We start from the raw sequence: 25,219 nt of genomic DNA on the forward strand, positions 1-25,219 counted from the left end.
ATTCCTTGTACCAAGGAACGTCCTGCTGTTTCTGCCGCGTCCAGAGAGTTTTTAACAATGCTCTGGTTCACTTGGGTTCCTTCGCCAATAGTTGACAGTAGGCGCGTACGTAAAGGCTCCGGTGCTTCCTCGGCGTCTTTTCGCAGTTTGGCCCACTGCGCGTCTGCGTAGCTTGCAAGCAAGGAATTGTTGTTGGCAATTCTTGCTGAGAAGGCAGCCGAGGAAGTAACTCTTTTTGCAAGGGCAAAAAGCCTCTTGCCCTCCTTGTCAGGGGGTGCCTCACTGGTGGAAAGTGGTACCCCTGCCCTCTTTCTAGTATTAGATACCACTAGGGAATCCGGAATGGAATGTCCCCTAATGTAGAGGGGGTCTGAGGGTGAAGGAGTGAAAAGTTTTTCAATCCGTGGATTGACCCCTCTGATCATTGCGGGAGTGGACAGCGAAGGTATGATCCTTCTCTTCACTGAAGCGAGGAGTGGAATGGTCTGGCTGACCGGGGGTTTTTCTTTAATCACTCTTTCTACAAAGTCCAATTCTGGAGAGAGTTCCCCGGTGTCGAGTTCGAAATGCGCTGCTGCTCTGCGCAACAGTGCATTGAACGTGGGCTGATCGTCAATTGGAGACGTGTTCCTAACTGGAGAATTGTCCGGAGGAGTTAGGTTTAGGACATCAGTGTCGGAATACACTGATGGTGATTGCCAGGGGTGTGAAGGTCCCTCTTCTGGGTTAACCCCGAAGCCTTCTTCTATAATGTCTGTTCTGTCTTCCAGACATTCCTCCTGGTTCTGTTCTTCATTGTCCATGAAATCATCTTCTTCCTCGAAGTCTTGTCCCTCCCCAGTGAGGTCATATACATCTTGGAAGTCTGAGGCTGTGTCCTGCTGGGGATCGACTAGCCTCGGATTTTTGGCCCTGGGGTCCTCCTGAGGCCCTTCTCTGGTCCTCTTGTGAGTTTGAGAGGCCTGGGTGCTCATGAACCTTTCCATCCTCTCCATACAGAGGTGGAGTCTTTCCATTGTTTCATGGGGTACCCCAGAGCGGTCTGGCGGGGGAAACATAGGGTTATCTAACTCGAAATGGCTCGACCTCTCCCAAAGCGTCGAGGAAAGTGTCCCGTCGCCCTCCGAAAAACCTTCAGGTGTGTCGGGAGACTCCCTGACTGAAGGGGGTAGTCCCTGCTTCCCTTCGGGCTTTTTCGGCGTATCCTTTAACTTATGCGTAACGCTCGACGTAATATTCGGCGTACGCTTTTGGGCGTCGGCTACAGCGATCCTTGCTAAGCTATCGGCGACTCGCTTGTCGGCGACTCGTTTGTCGGCGGAAGCTTGAGTTTTCGACGCTATGGGTATCGAACGCTCTACGGCGGTCTGCGCTTTCTGTTGATGCGCACCGGCCGATGGTTTGGTGGCAGCGCCCTTGTTTGCCGAAAGCCCAGTCGCAGGTCGCGGCTGCGGTTGCGAGAGGGGCTTCGAACCCGAACGGTCCGAGGAGGCCGCCGGTGGAACCTGCGTCTCCTTGGGCGCCGAAGGTCTTTTCGACTTCGTCGAAGAAGAGCCGTGGGTTGTGTGTTTATGTGGATCTTTGTGTGCGTCTGTATCGCCGGGGTGTTCATCCCCATAAGCAGGGCGTGAGCCGAGCCCGTCGGGGCTGGGGACAGACGACGAAGCGCGTAAGCGCTCCTTAGAGGGGGTTTCGACTTCCGTAGCGGAGGTCGTGTTATCGCGTTCCTCGTCACTGTCGGTGGTAGGAGCGGCGGGTGAACCTTCGGCCTTCGACATCGCGTAGGCCGCCCACCTTTTAACCCTTCGGTCTTTTAGAGTTTTAGGCTTAAGAAGCCGACAAGCCGCGCACCTTTCCTCCTTGTGATCGAGGGGCAAGCAGCGGTTGCACCGTGAGTGCTTGTCCTTCCAAGTGAATTTGCCTTTACAAAGTGGGCAAAACCTAAACGGTGTCCTCTCCATAGCCGAGGCAATAAATCGCGATAAACACCCCAAGGGAAAGGAAGGGGAAAGGGAAAGGCATTCTCAGAAAAGACCCAGAGATGTCCCACGACCCCACTCTCCCTACTGTATATGGCCTGCGAGGCCAGGCCACGTGTTCGGCAGCGCCGAAGGATTTCTTCCGCTCGACCCTCCGTCGAAGATTCTTTTCGGCAGAGAACAGCTTACAACTGCGTCGAGGGAGGGATTATTAATATTAGAGAAAAAACGACCAAAGGTCGAGGAGTTGCAATGTCTCTCGAGGAGCTCCGCGTGAAGGCGACCAGAAGCTGGGCGGAAAAAAACAATCTGAGGGACCTCGACGCGTGAGGGATTGTGGGTACAACGCACGTCACTATAGGGATAGTGTTTCAGACACGCCTTGTCGACGTCCCCTTTTCGACTACGAAAAACAAAATGCAATACTCCGCAGTGACCACTGGATGTCGGACCTATGCACAGCATGTGATTCTAAGCAGATTAACAAACATCAGAAATATATATATTTTGGGGGGTGATGAGGTGAGGTTGTACAAACTTTTCTTATGCCCTCTGCATTAAGTGGGTGTTTCTTCCATTGTTAATGCTGGGTTTGGGTGCTGGAGACTTTTACCCTCATGGTAGCATCTGTGTGGGAAACATTAATTTTCCTCTATTCAAAGCTCCTTTTGGTTTAGGGAAAGTGGTGGAGTCCTTTCTGTGTGTCTGGTTGTTGTACTGCAAAGGACTGCACTTCTTCCTAAATCTCCAAGTGTTAAATGGGAAGGGTGTGTAGACATTCCATGACTGCCTCTCCTGTAGGTTGGCCTTGCACTGCGCATAGTCTTTCTGCGCCTGGATCTGTAGCTGCATTTCTCAGATCTGTTCCATGACTTGTGTGAGAGAGAAGAGCATTATGGGAGATGAAGTCCTTCTGTGTTTCATTTGCCCTCAGCGTCTGTGTAAGTTGGCCTTGGGACATGCTCCTTAACATCTTAGCTGGCTTTTAGGACCCGATTAGGTTTCCCTGTATTCTAGCTTCTTCTGAATCCATAATTCTTTTGTTTCCACATTCACTCTGGGTTTTCCCTCTGTGAGAAAGGGGATTTATGAGAGATGTAATTCTTGCTTATCTCACAATGACCATGGGGCTTGACTTCGAGAAATGGTTTTAAGGGTGGCAGCTGGGTTTGGGGACCTCAGTGGCAAAGAGGGGGGGAGGGGGGAATTTTCATGGTATTAATGGGTACCTCGGGATAACACGTCTTTGTGAAGATGACCACAAGGTCACTTCCATACACCATTTATATAGCAGATATCACAGATTGAATGTCTCTTATCCCACTCATGGCAAGTGAGTTGTGTGCCATTGATCTCTGTGTGCAGAAAGCTGACATAAATCATACTGCAACCTTTGTTCTGCAGTCAAGTGGAAGGTAATGATGTAACCGCCCCCAGAAGTAACCTATCAAGGATTTAAAATTCAAAGTGTACGAGTTATCCTCAGAAGTACTCTTGCAATGCTCTGGGACTATAGCAGTGTTAGCATTCTAACATAAGTACATTATCAGTACAAAACAGGTCCAGCTGTGCCCTATCATATGCATGACTCGAGTGATATGAGGGCTGCCTGTTTGGGCCTTTTCAGGTGCTGTCAGCACTGGCAGGAGACACTGTCCATTTACGATCCAGTACTCATAGTTGGATAATTTTGCAGACCGTACTGGGATTGTCTCCAACAGTGCACAGTAAGTTTATTTTCAAAACATTGGGTGCAAGTCCATTGCTGTGGTATTTTCATCTTTGCTATCTATTAGGTGTTTCAGGAGACATGGGGGGTTTTCAATAGTCTAGTGCATGCTAATTCAGTTCAAGAATAACATGGGCCATTTGTTGGACCATCCCTGTTGCCTGTCATAACTTGGCAGATTCATGAATTGAAAACCCTGAGGGACGAACCCTCGCTTTATTTCTGTTAAGACAGTGGGCGGCTGTGGCTGAGCAGAGGGGTGCGTCGCAGGGAGGGGTTGGCCCGGGGGGGAGCTTGTTCAGGCTCTCCTCTGCAGAGCTCGAATTCGGATTAGGAACCATAAGTGCAGTGTGAGGTGGGTCAGAGAACCGCCCGCCATCTGCACCTTGTGGGAATAAAAAAAGGCCACAGTTGGGCGGGTACACTTTTGGTTAACTGAAACCCATTGTGGCAAATATCGAGCACACTTTGTGTAATTTACCTGCTGCTAATTCTTGTAGGTAAAGTTTGTGGCAAGAGCTCAAAGTGAGCTGAGCAGATAAGAGGGTAGGGCTGGGGAGGGGGGGTATACATTGTGGGACAGTATCCAGAGGCAAAGAAGGGAACATTTAGAAGGATCTGGGACCTAAGCTCAGGGTCTAGTTGGAGACTGCAAATCTGGATTTAGCACTGAAGGGGGTGGGATCAGCAGGGGGTTTACATAAATTGGTGTACAAGGCTATAGCGCTATAGAGAAGGCGTGCGTACCCATTCACACTATACATCACAGCATAGGCTCACAGGGAACACCATATATTTATATATTTAAGTTGCGACAAATAAGGAGAGACACGCGTAAGCAGACGCGCAAGACAGAGGACAGGAATTGTGTGCAACCTTTCGGCTGGCCAGGTGTTTTTGACTACCACTCTCATGATCGCTCCCCATGGACTGTGCTTCCCCCATGGACTATACTGGCTGGGCCTGATGCGATTTGAAGTCCAAAACATCCGGAGAGCCAAAGGTTGCCGTGCCCCAGTCCCTCCCTCCCTCCACCCACCTGGGCTCATGATCATCACTCACTACAAAATAATTGACAGATCATTTTACTCTGTGGTTTGTGTCTGCAGCAAAGCCCCTGTTAAGAGGTTTGTAAAGTTTGTGAGATTTGTGGACAAGCCAGGAATGGTGGGTGGATACCCAATCTTTTTGGGACGAGCTATGCTCAGGCCATGAAAGCCTTTTGACATGGGAAGTGGTAACATTTTTACATGAACTGAGCCTTCTGAAGAGAGACGCCAAATTGAAGGATTTTATACTCTGAACTGCTTTTCTTTTTCTTAATTTTCTTCTGTTTTCTATCTTCTTTTCTCTTGTTTTATACAGTGACGACATATGTAATTTAATAATCCGTACTGCTATTTTAATTTTGTGAAAAGTCGAGTTCTTTGACTAAAACACAATAAATTAATTAAAAAAGCAAAAGTCCCCAAGGTGTCCCCCTGTACCCCACTGCAGATTTTATGGGTCTCCTACGCCCCTGTAACGAGTCTCTTGCACTTGCACACTCTCCTGTCCACCTCAGGACCCATGCACATGCCTGACCTTCATGGGTAGCTTACTGGAACTCGGCCAGCCCACCTAACTCCATATCTTGGCCAAATGCACATACGCATTCTAATAATTCGGACAATTTTCCCATATCTTGGTCCCCCAGGGCATTTCCACCACAAGCGTGTTGAGGCCATAATAATGGGATAAAGGCGTTCTATACATAACTAACTACTACTTATATGTGTCTCCAGGACCCAGAGTCTTACTGATTAATGCTGGTCTCAAGTGTCACACTTCTAAGTTTGGTCTGGAATCGCCTCTAACTTGCCTTTGGCAACAGACACCTTTTTTCAGAGTATCAGGCTCATCCCCTCTGTGTTGCATTGCATTAGCTCTAGTTTTGAATTCTGGGAGCATCCCAGATTGTTTCAGTGAGATTCAATTCAATTCTCTATCTGTTCGGAAGATTGCAAAAAAGGAGGGGCTTCCTTTATGAATGGCCTTCATTTTTGCCAGAAATAGTCATACGCATTTAATATTTAGCATGCATAGAGCTTGCTTTACTTCCTGGAAGGAGTTCCTCGTCTTTTTCAATGTCTCTGTTTAACCCAAGGAAATCTTCAACTGATCGGATCCCAGCCTCATAAGTGCTTTAGATCTAGAGTGTCTTAGAATCATCTCCTTATCCAGAGAATTAAGGAGTTTTGAACAAAGCCCTGGGAGCCCTCAGAGTTTGCTCCACAGCAAAATCTGGTGACAATTTATCGTTTCAACTTCACACAGCAGTCATTTTTATCTGACGTTTGCTGCATTTTTCCCCTTTTCCCTCAGTCAGCACAACGACACGCATGGTACTTTGGCATGACTGCCCTCCTTCTTAGCTAGATCACATGCTCTGGCTGTTAACTGGAATACCTGCGATTGCAGCAGAGTTAAAGTACCCTTAAGCTTGGACACACTGGTTTCAGAGGATATCACTCTTTCAGACACCCTCTACACGGCATGGCATATCAATAAAACATCTACATCAATTTCACCAATTTTCCTTTCCAGTATCTCTCGATGATATTTAATGGTTTTCAGTAATGCAACAACTTGCAGCCCTGTGACTGTTCCGGATCCGACACGAAATCTGCAGGATCCTTAGTGCATGTATACACCTTCATTCTTGCCAGTTTACCAATGTAGGGCTTTCCTCCCATCAGGACTGCTGTGGTTGAATTGGGGCTTTGTTGTACTGCCATGGTCAACGCACTCACTGCCAACCAGGTAAGATGGAGGACTCCCATCAGCCCAGCAAGAATCAACACAGCAGCACTGGCTCCTGCGCACCGTAGCGCAACATCCGCTTTCCACCAGCACAAAAAACCTTCTTTGGGGTTGCATGCCTGATGAGGTTAGCAGACAGCATACTCCACCGCCACCCACCACTCTCCTTCGCTGATCAGACGGCATGGCTCCCATCCCCCCCGGGTCCCTCCCCGATGACTTTTCCGGGAGGAGAGGCAGACGGCAGCCATACCACAGGCCTGTACCAGCTCCTCTGTATTCCCCCCACGTTGAGTGCCAGATGTAGAGAAGTCCCCTGTGCCCAAGTCAAATCCAGAGCTGGCCCTGAAGCACCAGTATCAAATGCCTCGGACAGGTGCACAGCTCGTACAGCACTACTCTCAGTTCGCTCTGTGGTGAAGGAGGAATTAGACAACAGTGGGTCATGATTCAAGGGGGTTTATTTAAATCAAAAGAAAAATGCCCATCAGGCCCTATTGCTATGAGGGACGTTCTCTACCTTCTAAAACAAAACTAAGGGTGATTGTCTAAGTCCAAAATAAACAGTCTGGAGTCCAAATCCTAGGTGACAAACTGGCCCTACCACTCTTGAAAACCCAACTAAAAAGAAAAGGGAAAGTTTTAGCAACGCCTCGGTGTGAGCTTCTGCCTGGCCCAACTCGTAGATGACTTATTTTCAGTCTCAAAGCTCTGTATTGTATTCTCTTCCCCCTTGAATAATAAGAATTTGTCTTAGATCACTTTTTCATATTTTTACAAATGTTCAAATCCCTCCTAGATCACTTTTAACACAATTTTCGGTGTCCCAAATTCCTATGGCTCTTTGACAGGTTCAGGGTTTGAAATTGAGGGGAGCTAGGGGGTATTTAGCTCCTACTTCTAGCATAGTAGAGCCCGATTAGCTTGAAACCAACAGCTAGCAGGAGCTACATCTGGCTCCAAGGGCCAACTGGTGCTTTCTAAACATGTAAATGTGACATTAACGCTGAGTATTTTAGAATTTTCATAAAGAAGAATTAGAACACATCTCATATACTAAACACAATGGTTCATATAAAATGGACAAAAAGTTATAAGAGCATCTCTGGTAGCTCCTGGTTCCCCTGTGGTAGCTACTGCCTACAGGGTGATGCCCAACACCAAGGAGCAGGTTTTAGCTCCTGCTCATCGAATCTCAATTTTGAACCCTGCAGGTGTATTCATGCTCAGTAGACTTAATAAACGTAGGGCATCTGCCCACTCAGTTATTGCAGGTTCTTTCACCTAAGTGGCTTTGCCAGTCTGGTTTCAGAGTGTTCATACTCTTTTCAATATGTTTCAAATAGAATGCATGCTCATCCGATTTGATTAGTTCCTCGTATCTTTGTCAGCTTGCCCTGCCTCAAAATAAAGCACACGTATCCTTCTCACTCCTTTTTAAATAAAGGAGTGTGCCTGTTCCTTTCGTTCAGGCTCTCATACTTTTCTCGGCTTCTCCGGCCTTGATATACAGTGTTCGTATCTCTTTCCCTCCTTTTCATCCGGGCCATTTGCCCATTCCATTCTTGCAGGCTCTCGTACCTTTGTCGGTTTCGGCAATCTTGGAAACCGAAGTTCACAGCCAACTCAGGCTTTCTCAATTTTGAAGCATTTGCTTCCGGGTCAGTATGCGTCTGTGCAGCAAAGACACTTGCTGTGTGGAACTTGGGGATGCAGACTCATTTCCTTCGTCTGGTCTCAGCGTTGGTTGCCGACGGCCTGACCCAAAGTTGTTCTCCAGTGATCGCGCCACCAGTAAGGATGGTCGTTTTCCCGTCTCCGTTCCTCTCCTGTCCAGAGCATCTTGTTCAGTCAGCACACCCGCTTGTCAGCCTCCAGCCTGCAGGTCCCACATCTCACAAGCCACCGCTGGTTCGGTGCCTTGGTGCAGCTCCACCCCTCTAGGACGTCTCTGCAGAGGCTTGACTCTGCGTAGTTGTTGCTCTCCTCTCTCTGCCATTCACAGTCTGTCTTATTCTTATACACATCATCAGTAGCGCCTATCTGCTATTCAGTCATGGTGTGCTGCAAACGACCGCTGCGTCAACGCCAGTAGGACTGAGATCGTTCTTATTGGGACCACTGCTCCCACTTTTCCACTTTCACTCTGGCTGGCCTCCCTTGGCGCCCACACCCACCGAGGCAAAAAAAAACCTTGGGGTCATCTTCGACTCCACTCTCTCCTTCTCCTCTGACATCTCTGACATCTCTCACTTCCCCCAGCTGCTCACTGTCTCCAGAGCCTTTGTTCCCTCTAAGTTGGACTACTGCAATAACCTCTTCCCAAACCTCCCTTCTTCAGCCCTGCGCCCTCTGCAACTCATCCAGAACAGAACGGCAAGACTTACCCTTGGCCTCAGGATAAGGGACTATCTCTCTGGTGCTGAAATCCCTTCACTTGCTCCCCCTGGCTGCAAGGATCAAGTTCAAGACCCTCTGCATTGCCCACAAGGCCTTCTGGGGTCTGGGACCTCCCACCTGCAACTCTGCCTACCTAAATACTATCCCTCACGAGCCCTCAGCTCATCTACTTCCAACCTTCTGTGAATGAGCTGGTTCTCCAATAAGAGATTTGGAGGGAGATCCCGATCCTCAGTAGGTGCCTCCATGCTGCCCTACGTCTTGAGCCTGACCTTCTTAAGTCTCAAACTCCTCAAGACCTTCCTCTTCTCCTCTTCCTTTGCTCTCCCTCTTCCCTGCTAACCTAGCTTTCTGCTCTCCCCATCTCTCCCTCCTCTTTCTTAGATTGCTGACTGGCCGCATGGTGTACCGTAGAGTCTCACTGGTCCCGGGCACCCAGGCCAGTCCTCTATCGCACTCGTCTCAGAGCCTTACACACACCCACCCACCCACACGGCTCTTAGAAATAACCCAAGAGAGTGGCTCTCTCTGCACTTCCCCCAGTATTCACTGACTGGGTGCACTTGGACCTCCCCCTCCCTGTTACAGTCTATCCATTTGCACGATCCAAATGTAACGTGCCTGAAGATAGTCTGCCTGTTCTGTTCTCCCCTGTCCTCTCCCTATATTTGCACTGTTTCAACTCCAGAATCGCTGTCAAGCCTATTTGCTGTGTCTCTACTGTTAAATGTATTTTAAGCACCGACTCTGCCTGTGCAGACCATTATCGTCTCAGAATTTCAAGGGCTCCAAACAACAGTTTTTTCCCCTTGTCCCTAACCCTCCTTGAGCGCTTTGAAACACTTTCCTGTGTATAGGCGCTATATCAATAAACAATACAGTATCACAGAATTGTGCCCGCCTTCTTTACCTGAAGCCAATGGAGTGCAAGAACGTTTTGTTGGTTATAGGCATAACGGGAGATACCAAAGTTTTTCCAACATCAATATATGCAGAAAAGGTATAAAGGATTGGGAGTTCCTTATCAGAATGGGAAACCTTGTCCCCAGGCGGGGAGTCCCTCCCAGCGAGGTCCCACTTGTCCAGGCCTCTAGGGAGGGTCTTGCTTAGCAGGCTCACCTCCATAGCCTCAAAGAGGTGGCTTCTGTGAGAAACCAGAAGGTGTCTCACCAGCTAGTCCCTGGGGTTATGTCATCCAGGAGGCCATGACACGGCCATCACTTTTGGATCTAGTTACTCGGGGTGGACCAGTGTGGGAGGATCACCTGGGTGAGGGGGCTTCGGGGAGTGGGAGACCGGATGGTGAGATGCAGCACCCCCTTCCCTGGAAGACCTTTACCCCATCCTACCAGATAGGATACTTAGGAACTTAACCCCCCCACACCCCTTTCACAACACAAACACTTTCTCACAGACAGCCCGCAATGAGAGAAAACGGACTAAGCCGTACACCTGACATATCCTACAATGGTCAGGCAGGGTCAGGCAATTACTGGCCACCACACACACCTGACTTCCATTACACTTCCCCACACGGATAAAAGGCAGCGCAGGAGAGCACACTCAGAGACGCAAAGCACATGGGAAACAGTTTACCACGAGGAGAAAGATGGCAAAACCAAAGGGGATCACAACCGTTACTTTCATGAAACCTCAAGAATAGAAAGCCTAAGACCAGGAAATCAGGCTGAGGATCCTGTATTGTTTATCAGAGGCACCCGGGGCCCTCCCGTGTCGATATTCAAGGCAGAGAGAATTGCCAGCTGCAACTGTCCTTAACTCCAACAAGAAAGCAGAGTCTGTGAAAAAAAATGCAGCCGGTGAGTTGGTGAGACCGATACAATACCGGTCTGTGTTGAAACCAAGGTTGCAAGCAGCAACATTGTATGGCGAGAGCCGGATTTGAGAACATTCTATGAAACGAGTATGATAACCAACACGAGTAAAGTTGAACTCCAGAAGAGCGATTGAACTTTGAAACCAAGATATACGATACCTTTGACAAAGTGGTCTGGCACCACATGCACGCTCAATCAAAGGTCTCTGTAAGGTGTCTAGCTGAGAGTTGACAAAAGTGAATAAATGGCAAAGGATCGTGAATCGTAGTGGTCCTGCAACAGGTCAGACCAAATCCTGTGCACAATCGAAAGTCTTCAATGTTGATACAGTTGATGGCAAAGTAGATAAAGTTGGTCCGGGCCAGACGGAGGGAGACTGATTGAAGATTTTGTATTGGATCAGATCTGTGCCCAGTAGAGGGGTTCCAGTGTGAACCATGAGTCACCCGAGAAATTGGATACATGGAAATCCTAAGAAAATTGTGTATATGTGAAAAACAAACTTTGTGTTAAACTGGATCTGAGTTCGTGGGAGGGGGATCCAAGGTGAACAGTAAATCACCCGGGAAAAGTGTGCATAGGAGAATCCTGAAAGTAAAGGAACGTTGTTATTTGTTTGTTGCATCAGGCCCTCTCAAAGAAGAGACTTTGAACGGCAAAGAGACTTTGATCAGAAGGCTGTGATGTTGGAGTTTTGAACTGCACCCTCGTGCTAGAGAAGCCAGAGACTGTGCTAAGCTCAAGTGTGCTGCCTTATCCCGTGCTGAAAACATGGGGAAGGGAAGCCAACGGCTTTAATATCCTGACATATCATTTCTTTAACACTTTTATTTTGCAGAACATTGTTTCCCACACTTTTTGTATTTAGAGGCAAGGAGTGGCAATAGGTTTATTAGTACAGGACTGCGTTATTATTTGATGGTCGTAGCTTTCTCCCATCTTTAGATTTAGGATTAGATAGGCATTTTTCAAACCCAATTGAAATTCAATAAACACCCTTGAACTGTGGTCACTTGTGTCCCTCTTATTGTTGATATCATGCCTTCGGTAAACTTCCCTCTGGGGTGAAGGGACGAATTGCCAGGATTCGTTACAGCTCCCTCTCCCATCTTAATTTCACAGTGCAGTGTTTCTACATTCCGGTTTCTCTGGGGTCCTCATGGCCTGTACCACAAAGTTAAGTCCTTGTGTGCTCAAGGGGTCTGTGGTTCAGCGCCTGCTATAATTGATCATGCAGGATCGCTCTAATGGCATGTTCTGATGGGTCGCTATGCAGAGCCACAGTACTACTACAGTGCACAGCTGCCTACCCCACCTCCACCATAGACATTAGCTTGAAGTAGACACCTGTTGTCCAATTCTCTTTCATACTTCCCAGCCCTTTCAAACTTTGATAGTCTCTTCTCCACTGAGGCTGCTCGACTAATGAATGTGGATAACCTCCAAGCACTGCCAGCCTAAGGAGCAATTGGTGAGGCTCTGGTGCCCAGCTATCCGAGAGTTCCACCATACACCAACATTCATTGGCACCAAAAATAATGATAAGGATCTATCCCCCCCCCCCCCCCCCCAAAGGCTACCTACAATACATCTTTAAAAAAATATATGAACTATCAACGTCTCACAGGGGACATAAACCGGTACATGAATAAATAATTGCTGTGCACCCTCTCTCCAACGAGGATTTGTTCCTAAAACCAAGGACCGCAAAAATATTACAACTCAGGGTTTCGCTGACATGTGCCTTTGGAAAATCATTTCCACCTTGGGGAACAGGGCAAACACCAATGAAAAAGAAAACATCTATTTGAGTAATATCACTATGCCAAGCCAAGAACAGCTCCATTAGAAAGAAACAGATGGTATCCCTCTGGAAAAATGCAAGAACAAATTCAAAATCCTACAATATTCAATATAATGTTTTTGCGTAGTTATGAGTTGCTGCACAAGACTTTTTCTTAAGTCTCTCCCAGGCGAGAAAGTCAGTATTGAGTGAGTGTTGGAAAGGAGCTAGCATCTTCCTGCTCCCCGCCGCCCAAGCATTTTACAATTAGACAAGACTTCTCTAAGCACTAGAGCAATGAGAAAGCTTTTTTCAAGCAAAAATAACCACACACAGGCATGGCCAGGCACAAAAATGAAGATAGTTCATATAAGGAAAAACAGTAGTGGATCGGTATAAGGAGTGGGCCTGGATTTTAGTGAATTATTTTTAGTATATTTTCTCTTTCTGTCTTTTGTGGTAAAAAAGGAAAGAAGGTGGATGAGTTGCGGTGTGTGTGTGTCTATGTGTGAAATCAAAGTGGAAAAAGTGTGAAATCAAAGTGGAAAATCGGTAAAAGGGTGGGGGAAAAGTGGGTTGATCTGTATTTGTGTATAAAGCAGAAGCATGCATGGCAATAGGGTATAAGTGAAGTATTAGGGACTCACGCAACATTATGGAAGAAGAAACCCCAATAAAACGCATGCATAGGGTTCTGCCACTTTATTGTGACAGAATAAATAAATAATGGATATTAGAAACAAAGGAAGGGGGTGCTGCTCCTGGCCAGAGCAGGCCTCCCATAACAGAAACATGCTAGAAAAAATGTCCATCTTTTTAGCAGCAAAATTTAAAGGGAACAAATGCCAAAAACTAAAAGAGATTTTAGATCTCTTGGAATTATTCAAGGATATGGAAGATCAGGAAGGTGAAAAAGGGATCCAATCTAGGGGGATGTACCCCGTAACCTGTAGTAGGGTATACAAACCCAGTCTATAAGCCTCCAGTGGTAAAAGAGTGTCAACAGGATTATCAGGATTAGCAACTAAGGTGGGGAGGGACTCCATATAGCCAATCCTCAAGCACTGATATGCCTGTAGCATTGGTGTACCCAGAGGGTCCACAAGTAGACATACACAAAGAGTTAAGAGCATTGCAGGAAAGGTTGGTCGGTTACAAGAACCTGAAGTAGTATCACCAGAAATAAGGGTAGTGGTGCAGAAAATAGGGGATTGAAAGTCAGGACATTCTTTATTTAGGTTTAACCCCTGGGGCAACAAGAAATATTTGTGTTGAAAAAGATGATGGGCAGAGGGTATGGACGGTCCTGGGACAACAAGTAGAACAAGCAAGGGAAAATGGTGGGGGGGCGGGTAGATATTAAGATAAAGACTTTTGGCCTTAATTCCCTAGAAGGGTGAAATTTATTCTGGTGTGAGCGTGATTAGAGGTACCCATATTCATAAGGGGTACCCCTGTAAATTGGGCTCCTTTTCATGGGCTCATAGGGTACACTATGGTAGGAGGATACACTCAGACCTAAGCTTTCCCAACAAAGGAGAACATTTCTAGCCACTTAGAACTCTAGCTGTTGTGGGCTATAAAGTCCAACTCCTAGGATTTAGCCCCAGCAAACCCTTAAGGAGGAATGCTTGGTGACCAACCACTAGCTTTCTAAAAGGATACTATTATTGGTGTTTCTTTTCATTATCTTGTAACGTTACACGGTATGCTACCTCTACAAAAAAACTTAACTTCCGGATGTTGAGGGTGACAGAAACTATATTTCAGATATGGGAAAAAAGAAAACCACCCAGCGCTGAAGAGGGATTATGGAAGTATGGTTTTTTATTCTTTGGGAGGTGGTCAGGAATCCCATTTGACTTAAATTGCTTTTCTATTCCTTACACTATTTCACAGCTCTACAGATGCTTAATACTGTTACAGTCTGGCAGAAGAAACCAGAGATTTCTCTTTTTAGACTCGCTTTGATAGGATGGAAGGAAGTAGGCTCTAGACTGTGCCATGGTATGATGTTTTATACAGGGCTCATCACAGTATGTAGATCAGAGGAGAATGAAAATGTTTATGTTGGCGCAGAGTTCAAGTTCTTTAATGAGTCTAGACTAGACTTAAATGCAAGTGGGTGGACAATGTTTTGCGCAATTTTGTTTCCTTTCATCAAGGACATCACCGAGAGGAAGAGCACAACATTGCATCAGGGAAGGAGATGCTCCTAGCACACAGCTAATCCCAGAGCAACTCAGAATGGCATAGAAGTTCCTCGCCCATGAGTTAGAGATGTTAAAAGTAGCAGAGAAGCTCGTTAAACACAATGAATTTCAGTGATCCACATAGCCGAAGCAATCATACTCAGTTCAATTCCACTGCTCAGAGTGGCATTGAAGGATAGCACTATTGTACACACAGTATTCCAGAAATGCATGAAGAAAGCATCTGTGAGCACATAATAACATCCTTCTTACTTCTTCATGATCTGTATCTCTAGACACCAGCGCTCTTTATTCTTCGCACTTAGTTCCTGCCGACACTGCTTGATGGCGATCTGCTCTCCGAGCTCCTGCGAATATATGAAAACAGTAGTTCATGTCACCCACTCAAGAGCAAGGTCGATGTAAAACTTGGACACTGCCAGCCACAAACCACACAGGGTATATGTGAAAGGCAAGAGCAGCACAAAAGGCCACTAAAACCCCAGAAGCAAAGGAGTACTACTCGAAAACATCATAAAATAAAAGTGCACCCCCATGAGTGCAGCATACTGGAGTCACATATACACAGAAGTGACAAACAGAACTCATTCTAAATCTCCAAGGTGACATTTGTAAACTACCTACTGAACATGAGCTTTATTGTACACCTTGAAGAAACCCTAATCCCAGGGGGTTGCATTGGTAGTGTCTGCAGTGGTGGCAGAAAGGTTGGGGTGATCACAAAGGGCAGCAGCAATCTGCATGGTATGGTGATGCTGATCACCACTAGTGATTGAGAAACAAAAAGGCACTAGAGTACCCTGGTAGCAAAGCACGCGCAACAACCACAAACATGATGCTGGTCCATCTCCGGCACAATAAAAATGGAATGCACATCAGGTTCACTGCTTTGGTATGTGGTAAATCATATAACACACGCTATTTATTTTACAGTCAGGACAGAAATATTTTAATCATTTTTTTTTTTTAAATAGTGCTTGCCGTCACCATCCTAACTACATAGTCATGTAAACATCAAGTAAGAAGTGTGTGCCATAGTTGGAGCACTGACCAGATCCAGCTAATTGTGGGTAACTCTGTGAACCCCATTGAAGAACATTGGAACTTGTGTTTGCCATTCTAAGGGATGTCCAATTCCTACCAAGCCCATGTAGACAGTCACTAATGGCGGTGCATCAGTGTGTGCCCCCAGCAATGTAATCCCTCTAGCTATACTCCACAGGGGGAGTGGAGCCAAGAAGCACCTGAAAAGAAGGACAACAGTTGCTCCTCTTTTACTGATGTGTGTTCAGAACAACCAAGAAGCAAATACTCAGACAGTACAGGGGATATAACCACAATGTTTTGGTATCAAGACAAATATAATGAAGCTTTATAAATTAACATATAGGTTAATAATGGTGGGCGCTGCTGAGCAACCATAAAACGGCTGCCTACTCCTAATCCTCCATTGCTGCTGCCCGCAATATCCACGAAATGACCAGTCAAATGAAACCCAAAGTCTTTGCAAATGTCAGCGAGAAAGTCCTGTGAGCAAACGGAGCTAGTTTGACAAAGTTTGGTGAGATAGAACTGCAGTTACGCGGCGTGCAGTACGAGCTGCATCTGAAGCCCAGAGGAGTAGTGCTGCCAAGGTGCTGGGAGCGAGGAAAGGCGCAACAGCACGCAGAATGGAAGACTTGCAGGGGGACAGACTCAAAGTCATTAATCCCATGGTGCTGCACTGGGGAGGCAGCGTTGTGTTGGTGAAGCCAAGTGGTGCCTGGACAGAAGTGCACAGCAGCGGGGAATCGCCAGGGTGAGCGCCGAGTCCGGTAAGCAGCGAATTCACAGTTGGGGTGCTGCGCTGCAGGCAGGGGTGACGTGCGAGCCCTTGGGAGTGCGGCAGAGGCGTGAAGGAGGCCTGTGGTGGCGAGAAAGGTCTGGCACGCCGGATAAGGGGTAATCTGCCCTGATCAAGGTGGCGCACATTTATACTTGCATGCTTGGCACAACTGGACAGACAGAACCCCCCCTTCTTAACACGTTGGGATACAGATCTTGAACCACTGCTGGGGGACTGGCGGTTGAGCCTGTGAAGACAATTATTGACGGTACATGCACTGCAATGAACGTCTGCTTTAACACTGTATGGCCCCATTTGGCAGACTGATGGCTTGGCACAGAGCATGGTACATTAACGCTGTGCAGCCTAAGCTGACCTAACTGCTGGACACCTGGTAACATTTGTGTGGATGCAGGGGGCTGAGGTGGGAGTGAGGGGGGGCCAGCTGTAGACTTGAGGTTGGAAGGCACCTGCGGAGCAGACAGACCCTGAGAGTAGGGGAACACGGAGTTCTGCCTGTGAGAGCTGTGGACACCGGAGAGCATTGCACACCGAGGGGGTGCCATGGTTGATCCTGGGAGGACCACTACAGTACCTGGGAGTGAGTGCTGATCGAGGCCCTTCCGTAGACCAGGATTTTTCATCTCCATTTGTGATCGAACACACAGGACACCTACAATGAGACTGAAGAGCCGGGAGCAACCTCCCCCCACCCCTAACCCCAGGGCTGTCATCAGCAAACTCCTAAATTACAGGGACACCATCCTGCGGCTGGCTAAAGAAAAAGGCCCACTTCGATATGAGGACACCACTGTGCATACTTATCTGGACTATTCTATGGCTGTACAAATGGAGCGCAAATCTTTTCTGGGAGTTAAATAAAAATGCCATGCTTTTTCCCGGCAAGGTTGTGCAAACAAGAACCGGGGTAAAGCTCTTTTCTTCACAATACCGGAGGAAGCAGCAGCCTTCATAGAGGCCAATGTACCTTTCCAGACCCCGTAAGACACCAATATGGAGGAGGAAATGGCAGCCTCTCACACATGAGGAATGGTCAGGGCAGCGCTAAGGGTCCCTGGCACGTATGACACTGCTGGCACTTGTTGGATTGTGCTGATAATGTGTTGGTTACGTTGTACTGGAAAGAATGCTCTGGTTTGATAAGCAAAATGGATACCTGATGTGGACAATTAGATTTGTTGTTCATTTATCCTATGCAAGGATGGGCGGGCTAGTATCGGAGGCTGGTAGAGGTGGAAGCAATGTTCCCCTATGCAAGGTTGCTGGTATAGCACTGGCATTAACATTGGGGTTAGGGAGGGGGAATACGGGAGGTACTAGCATGGCCTTAGTTGGGGGGCAATGGGGGAGGGGGTGCTGGGGGAAAAGTTTTTTCAAAAAGTGTTTTGGCAAGCATTACACAACGAGTACTGGTGTTCGCAGTTCCTCCTGAGAGGCGTCATGGTCAGACCACACTGTTGTAATACGGGATTCCATTATAGACCTCAATGGGAACAATGGGGAATATTCTGAGCTGGAATGTCAGGGGTCTTGGGAACTACTCCAAAGCTAGACGAATAGCGTCCCATGTGAATAGGCACAATGTACATATACACTCCTGCAAGAAGCCCACACGGGTGGGATGGTAAAGTATTGCTTTGTCAAGGAGTGGGGCATTAACAGATTTTACACTGATTTCGACACAATCAAAAGGGGCCTGACCTTGATTCATAAGCAACTTGCCTTCAAATTACCATACTCGCATGTTGACCTCAACGGGTGCTATGTTATTATACATTGTAAATTGCAGCATAAGGGGGTACTACTGGTGAAATCATATGGGCCGAACTTGGATGACCCGGCATTCTAAACATATTTGGTGGACATCCTTATGGCCTGCCCTATGGCACCGATTATATGGGGGACATGAATACAATTTTGAGTCTAGACTTTGACCGTACAGGTAAAACGCCCAGATCACTTTCAAAAGCAGCCTTCCGAATCAAATGGGCAGGCTAAAATTGTGCGCTATATGGCAGACGTTGCACCCAGCGACAAAGGGATTTTATTATTTTTGATCTCGGAATACCTTGTGGGTCAGATAGTGGAGGCCAATATACGCCCATGCTCCTACCTTAGACCACTCGCCGATAGTGCTCTCATTGAGGTGGGGTGAGAACACCTGGGACTGCGCTACTTGGCGATTTAAAACATTGGATATACAGGATTTGGTGGTCAGCACAAGTGTGGAAGACTATATCCGCACTTATTTTTCAGACCAATGATAAGGAACAAGTTACTTACCTGTAACTGTTGTTCTCCAGCATGGGTCTGGCATGGATTCACATGCTCATGAATATTCCCGTCGTCAGGCTGGGAATCCTCGATATAGAAAAAAACAGTTTCAGTTTTGTTTCTTTTTTTTTGTGTGTTTTTATTAGGTTTCTGTTGTCACAATACAATCTCAAACAAAGCTCAACATCAACAAAACTTTCCTTAAAGAACCAATTACCTTCCTCCCCTCCCCCCCGAGCAAGCATAACTCCGTCTGTATGTGTCTTATATAGGAAGATCCTTTCTCCTTTCATGTGAACAGGTCCAATAGCCTTATATTGTGTGGGCACCATTGTTCTTTATATTCCTTTTGAAGGTATTCCAGTACTCCTCCCCAGTCACTTTTGAATCTTTCATGATCCCAATGAATGTTATACGTTATTAGTTCTAGAGCCAGGTGTGACCAGACCCGTCGCGTCCAATCCACGACCAGTGGGGGAGATTTGTGCTTCCATTTGTTGGCGATCTCCAACCAAGCACCTATTAAGAAGCCCATAAAATTCCTTTTCTGCGGAGTGGTCAGCGTTTTGTCCTTTGGATCCCAGAAGCCCCCTAGCCATATTTCCTCTCCCAGGTGTTCAGTCCCCGGGAACATTCCAAACATTTGGTTCTTGATCACTCCCCAATATGTGTTTAACTGCGGGCAATCTCACCAGATATGTCTCCATTCTCCCTTCCCACCACATTCTCTCCAACATTTGTTCGGGGAGGTAGCAAACAAATTATTCAGTCTCTCCGGTGTATAGTGCCATTGCACCATCATCTTCACCCACATTTCTCTCGTTTGAACGTCTCTCGTCAGTTTTGGCATTAAACCCCATAAATATTCCCACCTTTCTTTGGAGAGAGGGCAGACCAGGGTTTCCTCCCATTTCTTCATATATTGCCAGGCTGTAGGTTCTTTTAGAGCGTTAATAAATGTGTAGGCGTTGGAAACAAATTTGCGAGAACCAGTATGGGTCATGATGTAGTTCTCGAAGAGGGTCAGTTCCCTAGTCATTGCTTCCTTCATTCGAGGAGTGCTCAGCCAGTGGCATATTTGTTCATATTTATATCCATCTTTAGACGTTAAGTTCAAAAGTGCCTTACAGTTCTCGAAGGGCCTGATCTGTTGATCATGTAGCATATCACCCACCATCTTGCACCCCCCTTCCTCCCACTTGTGAAACAATCCTTTTTCCATTCCCGGGGGGAATTCGGGATTTCCAAACATTGGCATGAAAGGGGCGGGGTGCCTGGTCAGGGTTTCATTTGCCGTGGCGGCATCCCACGCCCCCAGTGCCGTTTTCATTATTTTGCTTATATTGGTGTTAGCATGTCGAAATCATTTATTGATCCATAGCAGATGCCTGGCGGATGTTGTCGCCACCGCCCTATCCTGCCTCTCCCATATTTTCTCCCCCTTCTCTGAAATCCAATCCCTCAAGACCCAAAGCTGGGCCGCTTCCAAATATTTCTTGAAATGTGGCATGGCACATCCCCCCTCCCGCCTATGAGCTGTCAATACCGCACTTGAAATTCTTGGGGTTTTATTCTGCCAGACGTATTTGGATACCGCTATCCTGAGTGCTTTGAAAAAGGCCTGGGGGGGGTTTTATCGGGAGCGCCTGAAACAAATACATGAGCTTGGGGAGAATTGTCATTTTCACTGCCGTGATTCTCCCCCACCAGGAAGTCGCTAACGGGTTCCATTTGAGGAGGTAATTTTTGATTTTTTTCTAGCGTTTGTGGGTAGTTATGGGAATACAATTTGTCTATTTGGTCCGTGAGAGTAATTCCTAAGTATCTGATGCCCGAGGTGGCTATTTCCAGTTGACAGTCAGTAGCCGCTGTGCTAATTTTCTCTCTGTTCCCCGCCAGAACCAAAATTTCCGATTTTTGCCTATTTATTTTCAGCCCTGATATCAGCCCAAATCGGTCTATGATTCCCATTAAGTGTGGGAGGGACTTCTCTGGGTCTCCCAAGGCTACCAGCATATCATCTGCTTAAGCCACCGCTTTATGGGCCTGCCCCGCCATCTCTATACCCTCCACTTCCTTTAAATCCCTTATTCTTGCCAAGAGAGGTTCCAAGTATATGGCGTATAGAAGGGGGGAGAGCGGGCACCCTTGCTTCGTCCCTCTTCCTAGGTACACCAGGTCCGATATCCCCCCCCATTTAACCCTATCCTTATGGACGGAGAATTGTAGTTGGCCCTAACCTTGTCTACAAAAACCTTGCCCATTTCCATCTTCTGAAAAACCCGAAAAAGGTAACACCACTCCACTTGGTCAAAAGCTTTCTCTGCGTCTAGAGCTACCAGTGCTGCTGGGGTTTGTTTGATGCCAATCTTTTCAACCAGGTGAAGGACTCTTCTAATGTTATCGTGCGTGTGGCGGTTTGGGACAAATCCTGACTGGTCTTGGTGAATTAACCTGGGGAGTATTGGGGCCAATCTTGTCGCTAAGATCTTTGTGTACAATTTAGCGTCCAGGTTAATTAGAGCAATCGGGCGGGATGGGGGGGGGGGCTGCTGTTCTTTCCCCTTTTTATGAAAAACCAGCACTTTTGCTTCATTCATCGTCGGTGTCACATCCCCCTTCCCCCCTAAGGTGTTGTACAGGGATGTAAGTATCGGGGCTAGGATATCTTTATATGTCTTATAGTATATGGCGGTATACCCGTCCGGGCCCGGGGCCTTGTTATTTGGGAGGGACTGTATCGCTGCATTAACTTCTTCTATGGTGATGTCCCTGTCTAAGGCCTGTTTATCTTCTTCCGTCAACTCGGGAAGGTGGACCTCAGCCAAGAAGGCTTCTTGCAGTTCCTCTTTCGGATGGTCAGAGGAGTATAATTTTTGGTAAAATCTGCTCAGTATCCTTCCTATCTCTACCGTCTGTGTTCTAAATTGGCCTGATTCATCTTTTAGAGCTCGTATTGTCTGGGCCTGCTGTTTACCTCTCAGTTGTCTTGCCAGCAATTTGTCTGCTTTGTTTGCCCTTACATAATACCAGTGTTTCGTATAGAGTAATGCCCTCTCTGCCTTTTTCGTTCTGAGTGTTTCCAACTGCCCCTGCACATGTCTCATCGTACGCATATGTTTTCTAGTGGGGGTCTTAATCAATTCTGCTTGTATCGCCCCTATTTTTGCTTCTAATTCTTCTTCCCATTGGCGATGCGCTTTCTCTTTCTGCGCCTTAAGCGCTATGAGATGCCCCCTCATGACCGCTTTATGGCCGTCCCAGAGTATATCCATGTTTGTATGAGGGAGATTATTGTTGGCCATGTATTCTAGGAGGTGCTCTCTTAGCGTCTGACTCATCACCGGGTCTCTAATGATGTCCTCTGGGAGACGCCATTTCCATAGCCTGTGACCGTGTCTTGACCAGATAATATCTGCCCACAACAGGCCATGGTCCGAGAGAGTAATGGGTTCCATCTCTATCTGTTTTATACTGCCTAGAAGCCCACCCGAGACCCATAGGTAATCTATTCGCGAGGCAACGTTATGTACATGCGAGTAGTGAGAGAAGGTTTTCTGATTGGGGTTGCCATTCCGCCATGTATCTGTCAGCCCTAGATACGTGAACTTCTGCTTTAATTTTTTGGATGGGGTGCCTTGATCTCGCTGTCTGGGTCCGGATCTATCTAGGGATGGGTCCCACGCCATGCTGAAATCCCCACCCAATATAATGTCCCCGGTAACGTGCTGTTCTATTCTATTCTGGATATCAATCAAGAAGCCCTCCTGTCCTGTATTTGGGGCATATACCGTGGCCAGAGTAAGGGGCCTCCCTTCAATTGTTAGAGTTACGATGAGACACCTTCCCAGTTTGTCTCTCCAAGTAGACTTAACCTGTGCATGTAAGGAGTCCTTGAGCGCTATTAGGACTCCTGCTCTCTTATCTTGTGCATTTGCCTGGAAAATTTGATTGAAGCCCTTAAGACGCACCTTCTGCTCGTCCCGATCTCTAATGTGAGTCTCTTGTAGCATTACAATATCATATGCACCGTGCCTAATAAAGTGGTCCACTTTTTTCCGTTTAACGGGATAATTGAGGCCTCTGACGTGGAGTGTCAAGATCTTAATCCCCATTTATTTACGGGCTATTTAGGCATGTTCGATGTTCGTTACTTCCATTCATGCCTTAGTGTTATGCTCGGTCTTTCCCCGTCCCCAAGTCCCCCCCCGCCGCCCCCAGGAGTTGCACAATCCCCAACTGGCGCATTTCCCTCTCCCCTTCCCCAACTGCACCGAGCATGGCATGATTTCTAACATCGCTCAGGCGTGCCGCCTTGCGCTTCATACCCTTCAACGGTCTCAGGGAAAACTTTGAAGGGATTCCTAAACCCTTCCACAAGACTTCAGAGTCCCCCGGGTCCCCCCCTCCCGGCACCTGTTATATCGGTCTCGATCTTCCTGCTCCTATTTTCGAGACTCCTTTCGCACCGCTGTATCATGTTTCAGCTCCACCTTCGACTCCCCTCAGACGAATTTCATTTCCTTTTACTAGGGCGTTTTTTTATCGTCTTCCATTCCCCCCTGCTCGCCCTCACGGGGAGGGCCGTGCCGCTTCCTTGTAGGGAGTCATCGTCCTGTTCCTGTAGATTTAGTATCGTCAGACCTTTTCTAGTAGTGATCCTTTTTTGCACTCCGTCCCACGTAAATAAAAGTACGAATGGAAACGTCCACTTGTATCTAATTTGACGCGTGGAGAGTTCCCTTGTGATTTGGGCCATGTCCCTTCTTTTCTGGAGCGTTGATAGTGCAATATCCCGATACAATTGTACCTCCTCTCCATTCATTCGGATATGGTACATTGCCGTGGCCTTTATTAGGATCTGCTCCTTTTGAGCGTATCTCGTGAGGGCCACCAGAACATCCCTCGGGCGATCACTCTGGGTTGTTGGTCTCTTCGGGCCCACCCTGTCTATTCAATCTATTGGTATGTCTCCTTCCTCCTGCAGGTCCAGGATATCTCGGAAAACCTGTTGCACAGCCGATTTGAGGTCTTTGTCCTCGACTGACTCGATCTACGCGATCTATTTTCCAAATCCTTGCATTGAATCTCCAGATTATGCGTTAGGCGTGCCAGTCGTTCCTGCGTTTCAGCCACGTGTTGCGCTTCTTCCTCTATGTTCTGTACGACTTTTTCCAGGGTTTCAGGTCTCTCGCCCAGACCTGCTACTTCCGTTTTCAGTTCCTGGAGCGCAGATTTAAATTCGTTCTTCATGGCATCCAGATGCGTATTCATGGAATCCATAAATTGCGACTGGAACTCCCCAAACCACGTTTTTAGGTCTTCCTTCGTGGCCATCTCGCCGTGGGGGGTATCTACTCCCGAGCTGCTACTCAACGTCTTGTGCGCTCCTGCTTTGTCTGTATTCTCTTTGTCGCCCCCCCAGAGATGGACCAGGGACTGGTCTTCCTTCTGTGATTGGGACGAGGGGTTGATCTGTCTGTGCTTCCCCCTTGGCATTGACATCTGGACCAGGGATAGTTTATACCCTGTGGAGCTTGCCCCTTAGTATTCCGGTCGCGCCTCTCAGGGTCTTCTACGTGCGTGTCCGTCCCACGCGCCTGTAGTCCTGCCGAGATCAGCTCCCCTTCTTCCTGCCCGTTATGGATGGGACTGACCAGTTTTTGCCCAGGGCCTCACAACCCCCGCCTCTGGTGGTGCTGCCCTTCTTCTGTTCGGCCCGGCGAGGGGTGAAAATGAAGGGGGCGGCCCAAGGCCGTCGTGTTCGCGGGCCCCGGAGGCAGGCAGGACCCGAGGCGCAAGGCGCAGGCACTCCCCGGCGGGGGCACCGCCTGTCCGATCCGATGGAAGGGCCCTCCCTGGTCCGATCAGATCCCTGCAAGGGAGGCGGCGGGCGGAGAGGCGATGTTGCAGGAGGCGTGCCGGAGCAACCATGCCCACGGGCCCGGTCACCCGTAAATCCACTTATGCGGCGCGTGATCTGCCCGAACCCACCACCCGGCCCGAGCCGATGGCACTCTCAGGGCCTGGGTCCCCTCTTCCGTCCGCCGTCACTGGACCGCTTCTTTCCTCCCGTACAGACGGATCTCGCCTCTTGCCGCCGGCTTCTGGTGGATCCGTCGCAGGACTGCGGCCCTGCGCGTAGGTTTGACGCTGCAGGGCCCAAGCTTCAAACCCTCGGTCGGAGGATGAATCGGAGAGGGCGGACCCCCTGTGACCGAGCGCCGCTCCTTGGCAATGGCGCCGGCAGTGTTGGTCAGTGGGGAGGCTCTCCCGCGTCGCTGCGTCCGCCCTCGGGGTGGTGCCTTTGGGATGCCGTTTCTTCCAGTCTCGGTGAAGTCCCGGAAGGTGTTCT

The 25,219-nt window shown here is 48.0% G+C and overlaps 1 protein-coding gene across 1 annotated transcript in view; it reads right to left on the reverse strand.

The window, feature by feature from the left end:
• Positions 1 to 25,219, reverse strand: part of IKBKB (inhibitor of nuclear factor kappa B kinase subunit beta) — a 1,202,582-nt gene that overhangs the window by 1,056,103 nt on the left and 121,260 nt on the right. The window contains exon 3 of the mRNA XM_069617660.1: positions 14,997 to 15,091. Within this exon, the coding sequence (XP_069473761.1) occupies positions 14,997 to 15,091 (95 nt within the window). The remainder of the gene's footprint in view (positions 1 to 14,996; positions 15,092 to 25,219) is intronic.

Source organism: Ambystoma mexicanum, chromosome 10 (assembly GCF_040938575.1).
Source record: "Ambystoma mexicanum isolate Mex_15411 chromosome 10, UKY_AmexF1_1, whole genome shotgun sequence".
In the NCBI taxonomy this organism is placed as follows: Eukaryota; Metazoa; Chordata; class Amphibia; order Caudata; family Ambystomatidae; genus Ambystoma; species Ambystoma mexicanum.